Raw genomic sequence first — 20,558 nt, forward strand, 5'->3', positions numbered from 1 at the left:
TCAGCGACTCCACTGCATTTACCTTGGTGTTGCCCTGAACTGTGTGAGATTCACATCTCCGAGCCGGCACTGTTGGACCAGCGCCTAGCCCCATATAAAGGTAGCTTAATTAACCGGCAGTGCGTTGAGCGGCTATGAATTGGAATATTTGGTATTAACAGTTCAACGGTCTGTGAACACTGTTAATGCGATGTGATGCAATGCGACACGAGACTCCCAAAGCAAGCGCTCTACTCGGAACTCCTACACGGTAAGCGAGCCCCAGGTGGGCAGAGGAAACGTTTCAAGGACACCCTCAGAGCCTCCCTGATAAAATGCAACATCCCCACCGACACCTGGGGGTCCCTGGCAAAGACCGCCCTAAGTGGAGGAAGAGCATCCGGGAGGGTGCTGAGCACCTCGAGTCTTGTCGACGAGAGCATGCAGAAAGCAAGTGCAAGCAGCAGAAGGAGCGTGCGGCAAACCAGACTCCCCACCCACCCTTTCCTTCAACCACTGTCTGTCCCACCTGTGACAGAGACTGTAATTCCCGTATTGGACTGTACAGCCACCTGAGAACTCACTTTTGGAGTGGAAGCAAGTCTTCCTCGATTTCAAAGGACTGCCTATGATGACTGTATAAATATCTCTGTGCCTGACATTCTGAATCTGACCCAATGTCTTGAACCCAGTCTTGAAATATTGCTTCTCACATCATCCATTCTGCTAAAGTGACCTGTTTCGTGGCAATTTGTGAAAAATTGTGAGCAGCTTAGTTGCTGTGGATCCACTTCGATCACGATCGAGGCTGAGATGATGCACGGTCCTTAAAGTGCGTAAAATGAGAAACCTTTAGTCCCACCAGGGTGAATCCTATCTCTGCTCCTAGATTGTGCTACTCCAGTGAGTGACACAGCACCCTTAATATCCAAGCCACATCGTGCACCAACTGGGAAAGATTAGGGCTTGTCCAAACTTGAAATAAGACTCTTGAAATATGTGGAACTCGGGTTGGGGGTTTGGTTCGATGGTCATCCTGACCCAGAGCACCTCTCATTATTCTGCCCGCACGTGACCTAAAGCATTGACATTCCATTCTGTTCAGATGGTTACATGGCTGTGGGGAGAGGGGGGAATGGGAAGAGTTTAGTCACGATGCTCCGGCCATCATGGGGCAGGCTTGATGGCTCAGGTCTTTTCATGCCCGTCAATCTCACATGTTCGTATCGCGCTTTTCAATGAATCGCTATTTCAGAACTGTGACTTGGATTCTCAAGTCCACGCAGGTCATGTGTTCAGCTCTAGAAACACTTCAACACGCAACTTGTTGAGAAAGATCTTCTTGAATTGGGACTAAATAAACTTACCAACACTTGTGCGACTCTCCCAGAACTCTGCCCAATAGCGCAGAGGCAATTCTGCCCTCAATTGTCTATACGCCTCGGTTCCAGCTGCTGGTTTTCTGTTGTGCGTGCCCTCACTATTGTATCAAAGTAATTAAACAGAATCTCCGAGTCAGTCGCACGCCCATACACAGGCATGCCTCCAAGAAGCTTCCAAGTTGTTACCCAATATTAACTCTCACTTAACAACTCAAGCTGTTTACATTAATATATTGCAATTTCCTGAAACATGCAGTACAGATTAATGTAGGTGTGCATTTAAAAGCGCTCCACGATGTCATCAAGACTAAACAGCATAATGATATCATTGCTAAAGGCTTATCTTATTCAGCCTACTTGCAACTTATAAAAGCTTTGTTGTTAATCAACATCAATGCAACAGTCACAATAATTTCCCATTATTGTCAATCATAATTCAAAACTCACGGTATAGGATTTGATGAGTGATAAAGATAGTGTCAGCCTCCGTCTGCACTGATAGCAGCTTTAAGTGTCTCCTTACAGTGAGGACATTTTATTGAGATGTGAAAGCAATATGATCACGGGAAAGGTTAAACAAAACTTGGAGCGCGGAGATCATTGTCACAGAAACAGGTGGGTGGGCAGAGAGAAACAAAATGAAAATAAAAAGGGGGTGGGGGGGGGAATTTTTGTTTATAAAAAAAAAGCGAAGAAAGGGAACACAATGTTTTACAAAAACTTCCCACCCCCATCGCTTTTTTAATTTCATTTTTATTTTTTTCTCTGTTGCCATGGCAGCTGGTAATTATTCCGCCATTCACACTCTCTCTAGACGCATCTTTTGTTTCCTAACTTGTGCCATTACCATTTCAATTCGGCCCATCATCCCCTTTGTCTCTCTAATCTCTCCTGCCTTCCACCCTATCACAGACCTTCCCTTTTGTTCTTTCCTCCCCTCCCCCCTTTCAGGGCCCCTGCACTTCCTTAAGAATCTGTTACTTTCGAACCATTGCCAGTTCTAACGAAGGGTCGCTGACCTGAAACGTTAACTCTGTTTCACTCTCCACAGATGCTGCCTGACCCGCTGAAATTTCCAGCATTTTCTGTTTTTATTTCAGATTTCCAGCAGTTTCTGTTTTTATTTCAGATTCCAGCATCCGCGGTATTTTGCTTTTGCCCTTCTTTACATACGCAGGTTGCGGCCCGATGACATCATTGAGACCTGACTGTAATTTTCATCATCATAGGCAGTCCCTCAAATCAAGGATGACTTGCTTCCACATCAAAAAGTTCACAGGTGTTTCAATGATGGACCTAAAATTCCAGGTCCAAACTAAATCTTGAAGGGTGGAAGATGCCTGTGCGTGGATTTTTTTAACGGTTGGTGACCGTTGCACACCAGTCACCACACGGGCTTGACAGAGCTAGGTCTTGGTCCAGAGTAGCAAGGAAGCAAGGATTACCCAAGACAACTGGAGACCAGCTCTGCTGCACGGACCTAGTGCGCACACATATTGCAGTGTGGGCTGGTCCGTGCTGCCCCTGGGCCCTCGCCTCTTCTGGGACCCGATCACATCCCTCTATAGTCTCTCTGCTCCTTCGCCCCGACCTCGCCGCTCCTGCTGTACCTGTCCACGCTTCAATCACCAACCTGGACCTTCGCTGCTCTTTCCGCTCCCGGCCTGCTCCAATAGTGTTCGCAGGCCGGGGGCCGCTCAGACTGCTGGGCTAGGCCGCCACACTACTCCTTCCGCTTCCCGGCCTGCTCTGATGTAATTTTAACTCCGGCCTGAGAGGGGAATCCACCTGGAGTTAAAATCGGGGCCCTGCAATGGCCACAGCAAATTCAAAACAGAATTGATTCTCATGTTGCCATCAACTTTAAGAGAGTTAGCGATCCTGCTATTATTGGGATCATGTAATAATGTTTCCGTAGGATGTGCATGTGGATTTTCTCACTGGAGTGATAGTCGGCTGATTGAGGAACAAGGCAAATCCTGAACGGTTTTAATCTTGTAGCTAGCCTTCAATTTGTCAAACACGTGGGTATAGAACCTATTGTGGGTATTGCAACTTCATTACACCCTAGAGATCTTCAATTCCTCTGGTGGGAATATTTTCGAATTGATTGTTTGTACAGCCCTGACCACTGTCTAAATTCCTCATGATATTACAGCGTCAATATGACATCAGGAGTCAGCTGTGCTCAGTTGGATATTAAATATGGTTTAATTGGCTGGGCAGCCATGTTGGATTTTCTATAGGATGCTACTAGACCTTTCTAAAAGTCCATTTTTCTTTTCAAACATACCCTTCCTTCACAAATTTAACAATAACGTGTATTTACATACTACCTTTTAACGTACTGAAACGTCCCAAGACACTTCACAGGAGTATGATGAGATAATAAATTTGACACCGAGCCATGTAAGTAGAAATTAGTGCAGGCGGTCAAAGAGATAGGTTTTAAGGAGCATCTTGAGGGAGGAAAGTGAGGTGGAGAGGTTTAGGGAGGGAGTTCTAGAGCTTGGGGCCTAGGCAGCAGAAGGCACGGCCGCCAATGGTTGAGCGATTATAATAAGGGATGCTCAAGAGGGCAAAATTAGAGGAGCGCAGACATCGCGGTGGGGTGTTGTGGGTCTGGAGAAGATTACAGAGATAGGGAGGGGCGAGGCCATGGAGGGATTTGAAAACAAGGATGAGAATTTTGAAATCGAGGCGCTGTTTAACCAGAAGCCAGTGTCGGTCAGCGAGCACAGGGGTGATGGGTGAGCGGGACTTGGCGCGAGTTAGGACACGGGGCATTCAATGACAGAGCCTGAGCATTTTTAGGGGATTGCTTTCTGTATACACCCCACACCAGAGAACCTCGTGTGCTGCCAGAGCATATTGGAAAATCAATTGGTATCGGAAAAATTCCAGTATCATGTATTTGGAAAATAACCCCTCTTTTTGAAAAACGTGACTATGGCATATGTTATGTGTGCCAAAATGTTATGTGTGCCAATATGTTTTGAGTAATTTTACATTTAGGAGTAAACCATACTTGTTGCATCAAGGCCTTTACATGTTTTGTTATTTGTTCGGGAATGTGGGTGTCGCTGGCCAGGCCGGCATTTATTGCCCATCCATAATTGCCCTCGAGAAGGTGGTGGTGAGCCGCCTCCTTGAACCGCTGCAGTCCGTGTGGTGAAGGTACTCCCACAGTGCTGTTGGGGAGGGAGTGCCAGGATTTTGTCCAGTGACAATGAAGGAACGGCGATATACTTCCAAGTCAGGATGCTGTGTAATTTGATGGTGCTCCCTTGCGCCTTCTACCCTTTCTAGGTGGTAGAGGTCGCGGGTTTGGGAGGTGCTGCCGGAGAAAAATGGGCCCAATGTGGCAAATGTTGAGAGATTTTACAATTATTTCAGATGCAGGATGCTGATTGGAAAGAATCTAACATATTGTTTTAAAAGATTGAAGTCCCGATTTTAATATCTGGTTCCCGATGTGGCCCCCACCTCCCGCCATTTTAACCAGGCAGAATTCAGGCACGGGTGCATCACCCGCCCCAGGCAGGCTGAGGCCGACATAACATGCTGAAGTCATGGCCCGATGACATCATCGGTGCTGCAACATGATTTTAACCCCAGAAATCGGGAGGCAGCAGAGTGGCCAAAAGAGGCCACGTTATGTATTTATTTTAACTTTCTGGTGGATCAAGGCCTGGGTCTCGGCTTGGAGCCAGGCAGGTTCTGAAAATTTTGAAGTGGTATTTCAACTCCTTTATAAATGAGGAACTTCCGGGATGTTTACTGGATTGGGATGGGGTGGGGGAGGGCTGCAGAGTACTCTCCCCACATCCCGGGAGTGGCGTCCTCCAAAGGAATTTGGCTGGAGAGGAATGATGCATGTGGCTGCCATTGATATTTTAATGACAGAATCGACCCCTGACCTCACATACTCTGGTAGGTGCAATGATAGAATCGCCATCTGACCCCTCATACTCTGTTAGGCGCAATGATAGAATCGACCTCTGACCCCTCATACTCTGGTAGGTGCAATGATAGAATCGACCTCTGACCCCTCATACTCTGGTAGGTGCAATTCATACTCTGTTAGGCGCAATGATAGAATCGACCTCTGACCCCTCATACTCTGGTAGGTGCAATGATAGAATCGACCCCTGACCTCCCATACTCTGGTAGGTGCAATGATAGAATCGACCCCTGACCTCCCATACTCTGGTAGGTGCAATGATAGAATTGACCCCTCATCTCCCATTCGAGCACTCCCACTAGGATGACTCCCCTTGTGGATTCTGGAGACCTTTCTCTGTTAGCCTCTCGAGCTCTGACTTATCTCTGGCATTGAAAGTTAACTCCCATGCAATCCACTGAAAACATTTTTGCTTCATTGCATACATTTTAGAAGAAAGTGTTTTTGGAAGTTCGAAAAATTGGAAGAAATGCGTTAGGAATGTTTCTTTGAGGTAGAAAGTGTTTTTTAAAATCGCAAGTTCTCGGACATCATGCATAGAATTAACTGAATTGTAACAGTCAAGTTTAAAATCTAAATTTATTCAGAAAATGAAATTGGAGTCTGTACTTTTCAACAGTAGTTTATACCTTCTGGAAATTGAGCTTCAGTGTGTCTCGGTTTCATTCCATCAGCAGCCTGTCCATTAAATTTACATGGCAGCTGGGGATGGTCTGGTACATTTTTCCAAGTATAGGCTTGAGACTCTAGCCTGCATTATAGAAACACAAGGCATCAGCACAGAGACTCTTGAGGACCAACACTTTCTAAGTACTGAAGACAGCCATCTGCTGCTGCAGGTTCTGAGAAATTCCAAATGTCATTAAGACTTTACAATCCCTTACCTCTCACTTTTGAGCACTTGAAGCTGCTGGTTGCCTCCGAGGCTATGGATGCCTCGTTCTAGATCACCTTCCAGCTTCACGGGTGGTATCCCATGGTGAATCACGTTCTCCCCAAGCCACACTGTTTCTGGATGCGTTCCCAGCTTTGAGTCCTGACATCTGTCTCATCGGTATGACTCAAGGCTTCATCCTCATAGGCAGTCCCTCGAAATCGAGGAAGGCTTGCTTCCACTCTTAAAAGTGAGTTATTTGGTGACTGAACAGTCCAATACAGGAATTACAGTCTCTGTCACAGGTGGAACAGACAGTGGTTGAAGGAAGGGGTGGGGGGGGGACTGGTTTGCCGCACGCTCCTTCCGCTGCCTGCGCTTGTTTTCTGCATGCTCTCGGCGATGGAGCCACAAGCCAGGCGACTGCCCACATCTCCAAATCCGGTCTTGTTCTTAGCCACGCACCATGACGCCATCGCCCTCTCAGACCTGGTGATTCTGAGGGGAATTAAAAAGTATATATATATATAATGCATTTCTCCACCCCCACCCCCCACTCCAAGGTTGCTCTTGTCCCAGAACTGCGTTTCCACCTGATTAACATTCTTTCTCTGTCACTCCCAAAACGGGGACTCTATCCCCACTCAACTGGGTAACACAGAAGGGAAGCAGATTGCATTCTCCCTGGACCTGGGTTTGATTCAGCTGTGGCTCAGTGGGCAGCACACTCGCCTCAGAGTCAGAAGGTTGTGGGTTCAAGTCCCACTCCAGGGATTGAGCACATAAATCTAGGCTGCCACTCCAGTGCGGTGCTGAAGGAGTGCTGCACTGTCGGAGGTGCCGTCTGTTGGATGAGACATTAAACCGAGGACCCATCTACTCTCTCAGGTGGACGTAAAAGATCCCATGGCACTATTTCGAAGAAGAGCAGGGGAGTTATCCCCGGTGTCTTGGCCAATATTTATCCCTCCATCAACATCACTAAAATCAGATTATCACATTGCTGTTTGTGGGAGCTTGCTGTGCGCAAATTAGCTGCTGCGTTTCCTACATTACAACAATGACTGCACTTCATTGGCTGTCGGGCACTTTGGGATGTCCGGTGGTTGTGAAAGGCGCTATATAAATCCAAGTCTTTTTTTAATCAAGCCTAGAGTCATGGACTGAAAGTTTCTGCTGGTGGCTTTCAGGGTTTCAGGTGCATTCTCAGCCCAGTCAGTCTCCATCTCGAAGAACCTATAATTCAGCACAAAATCATCATCATCATAGGCAATCCCTCGGAATCGAGGAAGACTTGCTTCCACTCCTGAAGTGAGTTCTTCGGTGGCTGTACAGTCCAGTACGAGAGCCACAGACCCTGTCACAGGTGGGACAGAGTGTCGTTGAGGGAAGGGGTGGGTGGGACAGATTTGCCGCACGCTCTTTCCGTTGCCTGCGCTTGATTTCTGCATGCTCTCAGGGTGCTCAGCGCCCACCCGGATGCACTTCCTCCACTTGGGGCGGTTTTTGGCCAGGGACTCCTAGGTGTCGGTGGGGATGTTGCACTTTATCAGGGAGGCTTTGAGGGTGTCCCTGTAACGTTTCCTCTGCCCACCTTTGGCTCGTTTGCTGTGAAGGAGTTCCGAGTAGAGCACATGCTTTGGGAGTCTCGTGTCTGGCATGCGGACAATGTGGCCTGCCCAGCGGAGCTGATCAAGTGTGGTCAGTGCTTCGATGCTAACGATGTTGGGGATGTTGGGCTGGTCGAGGACGCTAACGTTGGTGCGTCTGTCCTCCCAGGGGATTTGCAGGATCTTGCGGAGACATCGTTGGTGGCATTTCTCCAGTGACTTGAGGTGTCTACTCTACATGGTCCATGTCTCTGAGCCATACAGGAGGGCAGGTATTACTACAGCCCTGTAGACCATGAGCTTGGTGGCAGATTTGAGGGCCTAGTCTTCGAACACTCTTTTCCTCAGGCGGCCGAAGGCTGCACTGGCGCACTGGAGGCGGTGTTGAATCTCGTCATCAATGTCTGCTCTTGTTGATAATAGGCTCCCGAGATATGGGAAGTGGTCCATATTGTCCAGGGTCGTGCCGTGGATCTTGATGATTGGGGGGCAGTGTTGTGCGGCGAGGACAGGCTGGTGGAGGACCTTTGTCTTACGGATGTTTAGCGTAAGGCCCATGCTTTCATACGCCTCAGTAAATACGTCGACTATGTCCTGGAGTTCAGCCTCTGTATGTGCGCAGACACAGGCGTTGTCCGTACACTGTAGCTCGACGACAGAGGTTGGGGTGGTCTTCAACCTGCGCCGTCTCCAGGCCAGGTCCAACAGGTTCCCACTGGTTCTGTAGTTTAGTTCCACTCCAGCGGGTGAGCTTGTTGATTGTGACATGGAGCATGGCAGCGAGGAAGATTGAGAAGAGGGTTGGGGCGATGGTGCAGCCCTGTTTGATCCTGGTCCAGACTTGGATTGGGTCTGTAATAGCACTCAATTGGCAATCTCAAATCACAAAATCTACTTGTGCGGGGAATGGAATAGTTTTACAAATGGAACAGGCTGCTTTTAACATTTTGAGGCTAATTGTTTAAGTAGTCAATCATTTTAACAGTTAAAGTACACATGTTCAAATATATCCACCTGTATGGAGTGGCCTTGAACTGTCTGTTCATGCTGATTATTTTGAAAGTTTGTAACAGCTGAGTGAAGACTGTTAGTTCCAAGAACAAAGTAAGTGGGCAGTAAGTTATGGCTTCAGTGACACGCCATTACTTATCATAGCCAGTCCCTCGAAATCGAGGAAGACTTGCTTCCACTCTAAAAGTGAGTTCACAAGTGGCTGTACAGTCCAATACGGGAATTACAGTTTCTGTCACAGTTAGGACAGACAGGCGTTGAAGGAAAGGGTAGACAGTGGTTGAAGGAAAGGGTGGACAGGGAATCTGGTTTGCCGCACGCTCCTTCTGCTGCCTTCGCTTGTTTTCTGCATGCTCTCGGCGACGAGACTTGAGGTGCTCAGTGCCCTCCCGGATGCTCTTTCTCCACTTAGGGCGGTCTTTGGCCAGGGACTCCCAGGGGATGTTGCACTTTATCAGGGAGGCTTTGAGGGTGTTCTTGTAAAGTTTCCTCTGCCCACCTGGGGCTCGCTTGCCGTGTCGGAGTTCTGAGTGGAGCACTTGCTTTGGGAGCCTTGTGTCGGGCATGCAGACAATGTGGCCTGCCCAGCGAAGCTGGTCGAGTGTGGTCAGTGCTTCGATGCTAGGAATGATACGATATGATGATGATTACTTACACAACACCATCATTTCCTGGGACCCTCACCAAAACAGCTACATTAACTCTGTCCTCTGTCAGAATCAGTGGCGAGTGTTATTTGCTAGCCAGAGGGAGAGGCCCTGCTAAATATATCAGTGCTGGCCTGGTTGGTATGCAGAACTTGTTGGTGCACAGTGACTGGGTGTACTGTGTATCGCTATCTTGTCGACATAAACAGCACAAGAAAATTAACATGTAAGATTCTGAGGGGGATTGACAGGGTAGATGCAGAGAGGTTGTTTCCCCTGGTTGGAGTGTCTAGACCTAGGGGGCACAGTCTCAGGATAAGGGGTTAGCCTTTTAATAGAGAGATGAGGAATTTCTTCACTCAGAGGGTTGTAAATCTTTGGAATTCTCTACCCCAGGGGGCTGTGAATGCTGAGTCTCCGAATATTTTCAAGGCTGAGATAGATAGATTTTTGGAGTCTCGGGAATTAAGGGATATGGAGATCGGGTGGGAAAGTGGAGTTGAGATCGATGATCAGCCATGATCTTATTGAATGGCGGAGCAGGCCCGAGGGGCCGAATGGCTACTCCTGCTCCTATTTCTTATGTTCAGTTAACGATACTTTGACTGCTGCTGTCACATAGACCATTACAGAGTGGCACTGGAGGGTCGCAGAATGGAGGGATACAGGTGTGTGGGTTGGGGAATGGTGCATTAGAGAATGACATTGATGGATTAGAGAATGGTGCTGGTTAATTACAAAATGGTGCTGGAGGGTTCAATATCAGTAAAGTATTCAATCTCTCCGCAGGATGCCTGTATAAAAGATAACTAATAGATCTTAATCAGAACCTTAAGCAGGCATAGACGCACACCAGCTCTATCATTACATATTGAGGAAGGGATTCATTTTATAATGAACTTAAAGTTTAATATTGTCTCAATCTTAAAGGAAACCTTGAAGGTAACATTTTTACTGACTTGTTCTAGGAATTTCTTTTTGGTCTTCAACATTCAATAAAGTAATAAAATAAGTATTTTGACAGCCGGGCACTGTCCCTGACGCATATTATCTTTACAATAATATTGATTGAGCTTACGCTCTAAGCATGGGTAGCAACCTGTAAAGAAATATGGCTTGGGATCACACACCGCTCAGGAGACACCCCGATGCATGTGGCTCCCGTTTTATATATTTATAAATTGCAGCCCCCTGTTTGTCTTCATTAATGGACAGGCAATTTAAGCTGAAAGTACAATTCATATCGATGTCACTGTCAGCCGTGGCTCAGTGGGTAGAACTCTTGCCTCTGAGTCAGAAGGTTGTGGATTCAAGTCCCACTCCAGGGACTTGAGCACATAAATCTAGGCTGACACTCCAGTGCAGTGCTGAGAGAGTGCTGCACTGTTGGAGGTGCCATCTTTCGGATGAGACGTTAAACTGAGGTCCCGTCTGCTCTCTCAAGTGGAGGCAAAAGATCCCATGGCACTATTTCGAAGCAGAGCAGGGGAGTTATCCCCCGGTGTCCTGGCCAATATTTATCCCTCAATCAACATAACAAAAAAAATCCAGATTATCTGGTCATTATCACATTGCTGTTTGTGGGAGCTTGCTGTGCGCAACTTGGCTGCCGCATTTCCTACATTGCAACAGTGACTACACTCCAAAAGTACTTCATTGGCTGTAAAGTGCTTTGTGTCTGGTGGTCGTGAAAAGCGCGATATAAATGCAATCTTTCTTTCAAAACAATATTTTAAAGTACTGCTCTGCTGGAGTGAAAGTACAAAAACAAAATGCATAATGTTTGAGGCCGGTCGCAGATCAAAGGGCGGGAATGGGACAGTGATGGAGTAAAACTCACCGTGCACCTGTGTAGGTCCCGGTTCCTGTTCTGCCGCCATATTGTATTGGGGCTTTCCGTTGGGCAGCTCATGCGCCTGCTGCATCCCGGTTCAGTCGGACGGTGAGGATGACGAGCCCCCCAAAAATGTTAAGTAAATAATTCCTTTTTGTGGGGCCAGAACGAGCAGGAGTGTCTCCCCGCTCCCCCCCCCCCCCAGCCCCCGCCACGTCCCACGACCCATCTTCTCTTCTTTCGTATGCTAGTAGCAAAGCAAATACAGTGTCAATATCCAAGTCAGATATCCAGGCCAAAGCATCCGGAGTAACAGCGTGGATATCTTGTAGGCAGCCTGTGAATTCCCTCTGAGGGCAGAGCTCAATGATGTGCTCCAGGGTCTGATTCCACAATCACATGATGGCGATGCTTTAATCTTCCACCTATGGGGAAGGTGGCAGCATCTACCATGGCCGGTTCTGAGGCGATTGATGGTTGTCCACTGTTTGCGAGGAAGGTTTGATCCTTCAGGTTCGCAAGATCCTACAAATCCCCTGGGAGGACAGACGCACCAAAGTTAGCATCCTCGATCAGGCCAACATCCCCAGCATTGAAGCACTGACCATGCTTGGTCAGCTCCGATTGGCAGGCCACATTGTCCGCATGCCAGACACGAAACTCCCAAAGCAAGCGCTCTACTCAGAACACCTTCATGGCAAACGAGCCAAGGGTGGACAGAGGAAACGTTACAAGGACACCCTCAAACCCTCCCTGATAAAGTGCAACATCCCCGCCGACACCTGGGAATCCCTGGCCAAAGATCGCCCTAAGTGGAGGAAGTGCATCCGGGAGGGCGCTGAGCGCCTCGAGTCTCATCGCCGAGAACATGCAGAAAACAAGCGCAGGCAGTGGAAGGAACATGCAGCAAACCAGTCCCACCCATCCTTTCCTTCAACCACTGTCTGTCCCACCTGTGGCAGGGACTGTGGCTCTCGTATTGGACTGTTCAGCCACCTAACGACTCATTCTAAGAGTGGAAACAAGCCTTCCTTGATTCTGAGGGCCTGCCTATGATGATGACTGTGGGGTCCTCTATAAGGAATCCATTCCTTATGTCGCAGTTCTTCCAAGCATTCCGCCGTTGGTCCTGCCATCCTGCCGGATGTTACACCGGCGAAGTGCAGCGGGATTCCTGTCCCATCAGGCCTTCCGTCGGCAGGAATGAGAGGGAGTTCTGCCCACTACCTGGCCGGCCCCTGCCTGGAGCTGAAGTCTAACCCCATCGTGTCTCTTGTGAAAAGGCAGCAGGAGCAGGGCCCAGCGCAAGCCCTTAATAAACCGACAGACATCGGAAATATTATTGTACCATAAAGTATTTAAACAGGCCAGTTAACTTAGCGAATTATTGACGGGTACGGGCCAGCTCAGGTGAGCTGAATCAAACCTTGAGTGTGGCTCCTGGAAATCGTCTCTCAAGTTACAGACTTGCATTGCTACGTTGTGAGCTGTATTTATTGTAACTTGTACTGTGCGCTCAATTCAAATGAAAGCGGGGCTGACGATAGCTGGGAGCGGAGCTGGGATTATGGCGAATGAAGAGGGCGAGGTGATGGTGATGTGTGGCAGAATAATTCTGACTCATAAGAAGTAATATCGGGCCACAAACGGCGAGCTGAGATGTAGCTCCAGAGTACGCCGCCAACCTGCGAAAGGAATACGCACCTACCGGTGCAAATGTGCGCTCTGACGCTGCGCGGCACAGGGCAGCGTAAGGTACTCCCACGTACGCTTCCGCACAGGCCGCGTCCCTGTGATCACGTGGGCCTGGTCCTCCAATCGGAAAACAGATTGTCTTTCATTCATTTAAATTACTACATCACCTCATTATTACAGTCTTTGAACTACATTTCAGATTTAGCTTTTATTGTGGGAATGCAATTCATTGCTCATAATTCCCACCTCGAAACAAATACTGTGCAGAACGTTATGAAATGTAAACGTTATTTTTAAAACACCTGCAGCTTTAACACACACTAGTATTGCTTCCCATTAAAGCTTTTAATGTTCCTGGATGCTTTCAGCCGCCTGGGCCCCAAGTTCTGGAATTCCCTTCCTAAACATCTCCGCCTCTCTACCCCTCTGTCCTCCTTTTAAGACGCTCCTTAAAACCTCCCTCCTATCTGCCGTAATTTCTCCTCATGTGGCTCAGTGTCAAATTTATTTGTATTGTCGTATAACACTGCTGTGAAGTGCCCTGGGACATTTTACTACGTTAAAGGCACGATATGAATACAAGTTTTTGTTGTTGATGCCATTTTATTTTCTTGCGGGTTTCCCCATACGCTGTGGAAACGGGCGCTGTGCCTGTTTGCTCCAGCCGTAACATTTCCATATGTAGTTGCTGGGCAGATAGCCCAACTCCCCTGTAAGGGGTAGTTTGCAGGGGGTCAGCTTTCCCTTCTGACCTTATATGAGCGGTTCCGAATCGCTCCCACACCCTTGGTTCTAGACACTGGAATTATGAAGGGACTGTGACAGACTTGGACAGACAATCGGTTTCAAGGTAGGAAGCAGGTATGGCTTTATTGTGTTTAAAAAGAAGTAAACGGCACATCTTTAATAACACACACAGACCAGTACACACTGAGGGGTACAACACATTGAATAAAATGTCAAATTACAGCCTGTGGGGAAAAGAATACAGCTTAAACTCTAAATGGGGTAAAGAGGTGAATGCAGAGACATTTACACAAGTTATCCCAGCCTCCCCCCTCCCAATTCCCCTAACTAACTAAGTTATAACTCTGAGGGTTCAGGGGCTATGCTCACCAAACCCTTTAGACAGTTACCGGTGAATCACGGTTTCGGGGTTCGCTGCACTTGGCCTTCTAGGCGAGCCGCACCCCGGACAGAGGAGAGGACTTCGGACTGCGTAGTCTTCGGTTAGGGTGCGTCCGTTGATGCGCTAAGTTGCGTTTTGGATGTATGGGGTAAGTACCCACTTTCTTTGGTTAGGAATGGTTTTAGTTAGTCCTTTTTGGTAATTTCTCCCCCATTGGGTTGTTCAGAAGTAGATTGTAGAGCGGTTGTCAATTTGGTTGCTGACAACCTTCCGTTTCGTGGGCCTCGTGCTCGGTCAGTTCTTGATGAGTTCTGGTAGTTTCCTTCACTGTCTCATTTCTTCACTGTAGAGGAAGCAGGTAGCTTGTGTCTGTGTCTTTGTTCCCGTCTGTGTCCTTGTTCGAGTCTGTGTTCTGCTAGTTTTTCCTTGTAAAACTGGGGGATAGATATATCCCAAAAAAAGGCTCCGTTAGCTCCCATCAAATCTCTTGGGCTCTGTTTAAACTGTTCTGTCCATTGATTTTGAAATGTCTCCTTTGTCAGCAGTAACTCGATTAGGGTGTGAGAATGTGCTATCACTGGTTTTGCATTGTTTTAGGATTGTCCAGTTTCTTGACCATGATTTCCATTGTGCTTGATTGAGTAATTCGATTATCTCTTAGAGGGTGAATAGCCTGGGATCCTTAATGCACGAATTTGCTTCAGAGGTTGGCCCCACCTCCTGTATTTAGTAACTCTTTTTCGCAGCCAAAATCTTGTTGAATCTTAAAATTGATATGCTCCTTCCCATAGATGTTTAGGGGATCTCAAGCTTCTGTAATTTAGGTCCATTTTGAATTCCCTTTCCTATGAGTCCAAACACTTGGGGGGGGGGGGGGGGTCTCCATGAATGCATCCCCTTTTATCCCCCGCAGGCTTCATCTGCCCCTTTAAACTCATTTTAAAAGCCCAGAAAGGGATTCTTCTCCTCTGCAGGGGAAAGGTACCTGGAATCTTTGCGAGATATTGGTAAATTCTACGCCCCGCCAGCAATTAGGTTTTCGGTGGCGGAATGGACGGCCTGTCAACATGTACGTTGACGGACCGCAAGTTCGGGATTTAGTGCATGCGTACACCAGCACATGCAGAAATCCTGAACTTGCGGTGGATTTAAAAAGCGGTATAGCGGCGTATTCTGAGAGTGCGCCGTCATGCCCACTGCAAAATCCAGGGCAAATATCTTGGAATTCCTAAGAGAATTATGAGCGATCTGAACATTTCTATTCATCAGGAAATGAGTGCGTCAATGTACACTTCTGACTGATGCACATTGCCAGCTGTGGCTCAGTGGGTAGCACACTCGCCTCTGAGTCAGAAGGTTGTGGGTTCAAGTCCCACTCCAGGGACTTGTGCACATAAATCTAGGCTGACACTCCACTGCAGTGCTGAGGGAGTGCTGCACTGTTGGGGATGCTGTCTTTCGGATGAGACATATAACTGGGGCCTGGTCCGCCCTCTCAGGCGGAAGTGAAAGTTCCCATGGCAGTATTTCGAAGATGAGCAGGGGAGTTATCCCCAGTGTCCTGGCCAACGTATATCCCTCAATCAGCACAACAAGAAAAAAAACACATTATCACATTGCTGTTTGTGGGAGCTTGCTGTGCGCAAATTGGCTGCCGCGCTTCCCACAGTACAACAGGGACTACATTCCAAAGGTATGTCATTGGGTGTAAAGCACTTTGAGATGTCCCCGTAGTCATGAAAGGCGCTATATAAATGCAAGTCTTTCTTTTCTTGGAAAAGCAGCAGTGTGCAAATCTGTAGGACTGGCGACGCAGTTGATTTTGCCTGCTTAGACATAGTTGCATAGTACTGCTGTTCTTCTGTCTCATCTGAAGGCGTCTCACTTGCAATAGGACAGTCGACCCTGTTGGCTCGCACTGCACTGAGCAGTCCGAGTGAATAACTGCAGCTTTATACTACCCCAGCACGAGGTCCATGATCAGAAGTCAACTTGCAAAGGGAAGTTTGGGCAGTTGGTTTTATGCCCAGCTTGAAAGCCAAAAAAGAGATTTGGTGGGAAGATGGTTTGGCAGAGGACCACAGGTTCCTGCACCAATAAAACACTTTAATCTCGATAGTGTGTTCGGACACGGGTTTGATGCATTGAGTTCACCTCTAGGGCTTGCTCTTTCATTGTAAAATGTCGGCTCTGCCTGTACGTTCGCACGTTCTTTCCCAGGCATACTGGTAGACCCAGGCCGTGGAGCCACAGAAAGCCAGTGCTGGTGTTTGGTCATGTGTTGGGAGCCATATTAGTGCAGGAAGGTGGAGTTGAGGTAGACATGATCTTATTGAATGGCGAAGCAGGCTCAAAGGGCCGAATGGCCAACCCTTGCTCCTATTCCTTATAATTGGTATTCGGTGAAATGGACAACTGTATATTTTTCTGAAGATCAGAGCAATAAAATCAGTTCAGCCCAAAGAAAGGTCTCACAACTATTAAGATTCACACGTATATTGATTCCCAACACCCTTAATATGGTTTCCTATTGGCTCGTGTTATGTGGGTTCTAAGCTGTATAGACAAGGCTGGTTCCTGGTCTGCACTGAGGTAGCTGCTCTCATCCATGGCAGGCTGCTACAGTCAGCCTTGGCAATGCCTGGACAAGGGAAGGGGGCAAACATAGCCAGGCTCCCCATTCCTCACTTTTGTCCGGTGAAGCTGGCCGGAACATGTGTGTCTATACACGAGATGAGGACAGGAACAGACTGTGAGGTCTACGATCGAGGAACCTCCTGACAGCCACCATCAAGTCAGGGGTGAATGAGGTACTGGAGGGGTGTTAGTTCCCTTGGATCTGCACCCCAGTGTGAGCTACTAGGACACCACAGTTTTCAGTGGATCTGGCATAAATCTGCTCTAATTTTTTTTAGGTCACTAATACATAGGGGAGGCGATTTTAATCTAACTCGCTCAGCAGAAACCTGGCAGGTGGGTAGGTTTCAGCTGAACGAGAAGGGTTACAATTGGCCTGGCCCGTTTCTGTCTGAAAGCCGCCACGATCGCAACATCTGCAATGTTAACCTGCTCCCCTGAGCAGGCAGCAAAGGACACCCGCCTGGAGCCAACAGGGGTCCTTCTTAACATACGCATGTTGCGGCCTGATGACATCATTGTGATCCGACTGTAATTTTAACTCTGGCCCGAGCAGGGACTCCACAAACAGGGGGAGGCCATTCACTCCCCCAAGCTCAATCCACTGTGGGAATTATCGGGGCCTGGATAGAACACAGTGGATGGAAATCACAAACTGTATCAACTTAAGTCATGTTCAGAAAGAAAAGCATAATTTGCATTTGTGCTCTTTTACACGGGGGCAGGATCGTTGCTGCAGTCCGCGAAAGGTTAAAAATAAACTTGCAGCACTCTGGGAGCTCAGAATAATGACAAGCTTCATCCATGATTCACGTCCAGATGTCTACAGAGCCGACTGAATATTAACTCACCAGCTCAGTGGTGTGTCAGTTCGAATCCGAGAAAGAAGTTGGATGCAAATATGGCCAGAAGTTCCAAACCTTTTTCTCTGCAAGTAAATCGGGAGAGCACTCAAATGTTTCTAGTGTTTTTCATTGGGCAAAACGGGTACAACAGACAAATCGAGCTTTGTGGAACAGAGGGGCTTTCAGTACTGAGCCGCGCTAAGATGTATATAGAGTGACATCTATTCTGACCTTTGCTTTCCAGGTGGAAAGAAAGCGACATATTGGGAATGACATTGTGACCATCGTATTCCAAGAAGGAGAGGAGTCATCGCCATCCTTCAAACCATCTATGATTCGTTCCCACTTCACACGTATCCTCTTCCCTTGTGCTGACAGTACAGTTACTAGACTAGACTTGAAAGCCTTTGGTCTGAAGACCTGTGCCTATTGCAGATTGTTGAGGAGAAATTTCTTCTCTCAGGGTTGTAGATCTGTGGAATTCACTGCCTCAGAGAGCTGTGGTAGCTGGGACATTGAATACATTTAAGACAGAAATAGACAGTTTCTTAAATGACAAGAGGATAAGGGGTTATGGGGAGCGGGCGGGGAAGTGGAGCTGAGCCCATGATCAGATCAGCCTTATTGAATGGCAGAGCAGGCTCGAGGGGTCCTTTGGCCTACTCCTGTTCCTATTTCTTATTTTCTTATATTCTTGTTTTTGTAATCACCATGTACATAAGAACATAAGAATTAGGAACAGGAGTAGGCCATCTAGCCCCTCGAGCCTGCTCCGCCATTCAATAAGATCATGGCTGATCTGGTCGTGGACTCAGCTCCACTTACCCGCCCGCTCCCCATAACCCCTTATCCTCTTGTTATTTTGCTTCCGTCTTCACAGTGAAAGACACAAAAACAATGCCAAAATTTGCAGGCCACAGGAATGTGGGAAGGGAGGACCTTGAGACAATCACTATCACTAGGGGGACAGGCTAATGGGACTGAAGGTAGACAAGTCCCCTGGTCCTGATGAAATGCATCCCAGGGTATTAAAAGAGATGGTGGAAGTTATAGCAGATGCATTCATTATAATCTACCAAAATTCTCTGGACTCTGGGGAGGTACCAGCGGATTGGAAAGCAGCTAATGTAACGCCTCTGTTTAAAAAAGGGGGCAGGCAAAAGGCAGGTAACTATAGGCCGGTTAGTTTAACATCTGTAGTGGGGAAAATGCTTGAAACTATCATTAAGGAAGAAATAGCGGGACATCTAGATAGGAATAGTGCAATCAAGCAGACGCAGCATGGATTCATGAAAGGGAAATCATGTTTAACTAAATACTGGAATTCTTTGAGGATATAACGAGCATGGTGGATAGAGGTGTACCGATGGATGTGGTGTATTTAGATTTCCAAAAGGCATTCGATAAGGTGCCACACAAAAGGTTACTGCAGAAGATAAAGGTACACGGAGTCAGTGGAAATGTATTAACATGGATAGAGAATTGGCTGGCGAACAGAAAGCAGAGAGTCGGGATAAATGGGTCCTTTTCCGGTTGGAAATCAGTGGTTAGTGGTGTGCCACAGGGATCAGTGCTGGGACCACAACTGTTTACAATATACATAGATGACTTAGAAGAGGGGACAGAGTGTAGTGCAACAAAATTTGCAGATGACACTAAGATTAGTGGGAAAGCGAGTTGTGTAGAGGACTCAGAGAGGCTGCAAGGAGATTTGGATAGGTTAAGCGAATGGGCTAAGGTTTGGCAGATGGAATACAATGTCGGAAAGTGTGAGGTCATCCACCTTGGGGGAAAAAAAACAGTAAAAGGGAATATTATTTGAATGGGGAGAAATTACAACATGCTGAGGTGCAGAGGGACCTGGGGGTCCTTGTGCATGAATCACAAAAGGTTAGTTTGCAGGTGCAGCAGGTAATCAGGAAGGCAAATGGAATGTTGGTCTTCATTGCGAGAGGGATGGAGTACAAAAGCAGGGAGGTTCTTGCTGTAACTGTACAGGGTATTGGTGAGGCCGCACCTGGAGTACTGCGTGCAGTTTTGGTCACCTTACTTAAGGAAGGATATACTAGCTTTGGAAGGGGTACAGAGACGATTCACTAGGCTGATTCCAGAAATGAGGGGGTTACCTTATGATGATAGATTGAGTAGACTGGGTCTTTACTCTTTGGAGTTCAGAAAGATGAGGGGTGATCTTATAGAAACATTTAAAATCATGAAAGGGATAGACAAGATAGAGGCAGAGATGTTGTTTCCACTGGTAGGGGAGTCTAGAACTAGAGGGCACAGCCTCAAAATACGGAGGAGCCAATTTAAAACCGAGTTGAGAAAGAATTTCTTCTCCCAGAGGGTTGTACATCTGTGGCTTCCGTTTGTGTTGCATCTTGGCAGAAATGAGGGGGTTACCTTATGATGATAGATTGAGTAGACTGGGTCTTTACTCTTTGGAGTTCAAAAAGATGAGGGGTGATCTTATAGAAACATTTAAAATCATGAAAGGGATAGACAAGATAGAGGCAGAGATGTTGTTTCCACTGGTAGGGGAGTCTAGAACTAGAGGGCACAGCCTCAAAATACGGAGGAGCCAATTTAAAACCGAGTTGAGAAAGAATTTCTTCTCCCAGAGGGTTGTACATCTGTGGCTTCCGTTTGTGTTGCATCTTGGCAGAAATGAGGGGGTTACCTTATGATGATAGATTGAGTAGACTGGGTCTTTACTCTTTGGAGTTCAAAAAGATGAGGGGTGATCTTATAGAAACATTTAAAATCATGAAAGGGATAGACAAGATAGAGGCAGAGATGTTGTTTCCACTGGTAGGGGAGTCTAGAACTAGAGGGCACAGCCTCAAAATACGGAGGAGCCAATTTAAAACCGAGTTGAGAAAGAATTTCTTCTCCCAGAGGGTTGTACATCTGTGGCTTCCGTTTGTGTTGCATCTTGGCAGAAAATGTTC

At 47.3% G+C, this 20,558-nt stretch overlaps 1 protein-coding gene across 1 annotated transcript in view; it reads left to right on the forward strand.

Moving 5' to 3' along the window:
• Positions 1-20,558, forward strand: part of garnl3 (GTPase activating Rap/RanGAP domain like 3) — a 526,019-nt gene that overhangs the window by 361,022 nt on the left and 144,439 nt on the right. Inside the window, exon 11 of the mRNA XM_070863382.1 lies at positions 17,852-17,960. Within this exon, the coding sequence (XP_070719483.1) occupies positions 17,852-17,960 (109 nt within the window). The remainder of the gene's footprint in view (positions 1-17,851; positions 17,961-20,558) is intronic.

The sequence above is a fragment of the Pristiophorus japonicus genome, chromosome 20 (genome assembly GCF_044704955.1).
Source record: "Pristiophorus japonicus isolate sPriJap1 chromosome 20, sPriJap1.hap1, whole genome shotgun sequence".
Lineage (NCBI taxonomy): Eukaryota > Metazoa > Chordata > Chondrichthyes > Pristiophoridae > Pristiophorus > Pristiophorus japonicus.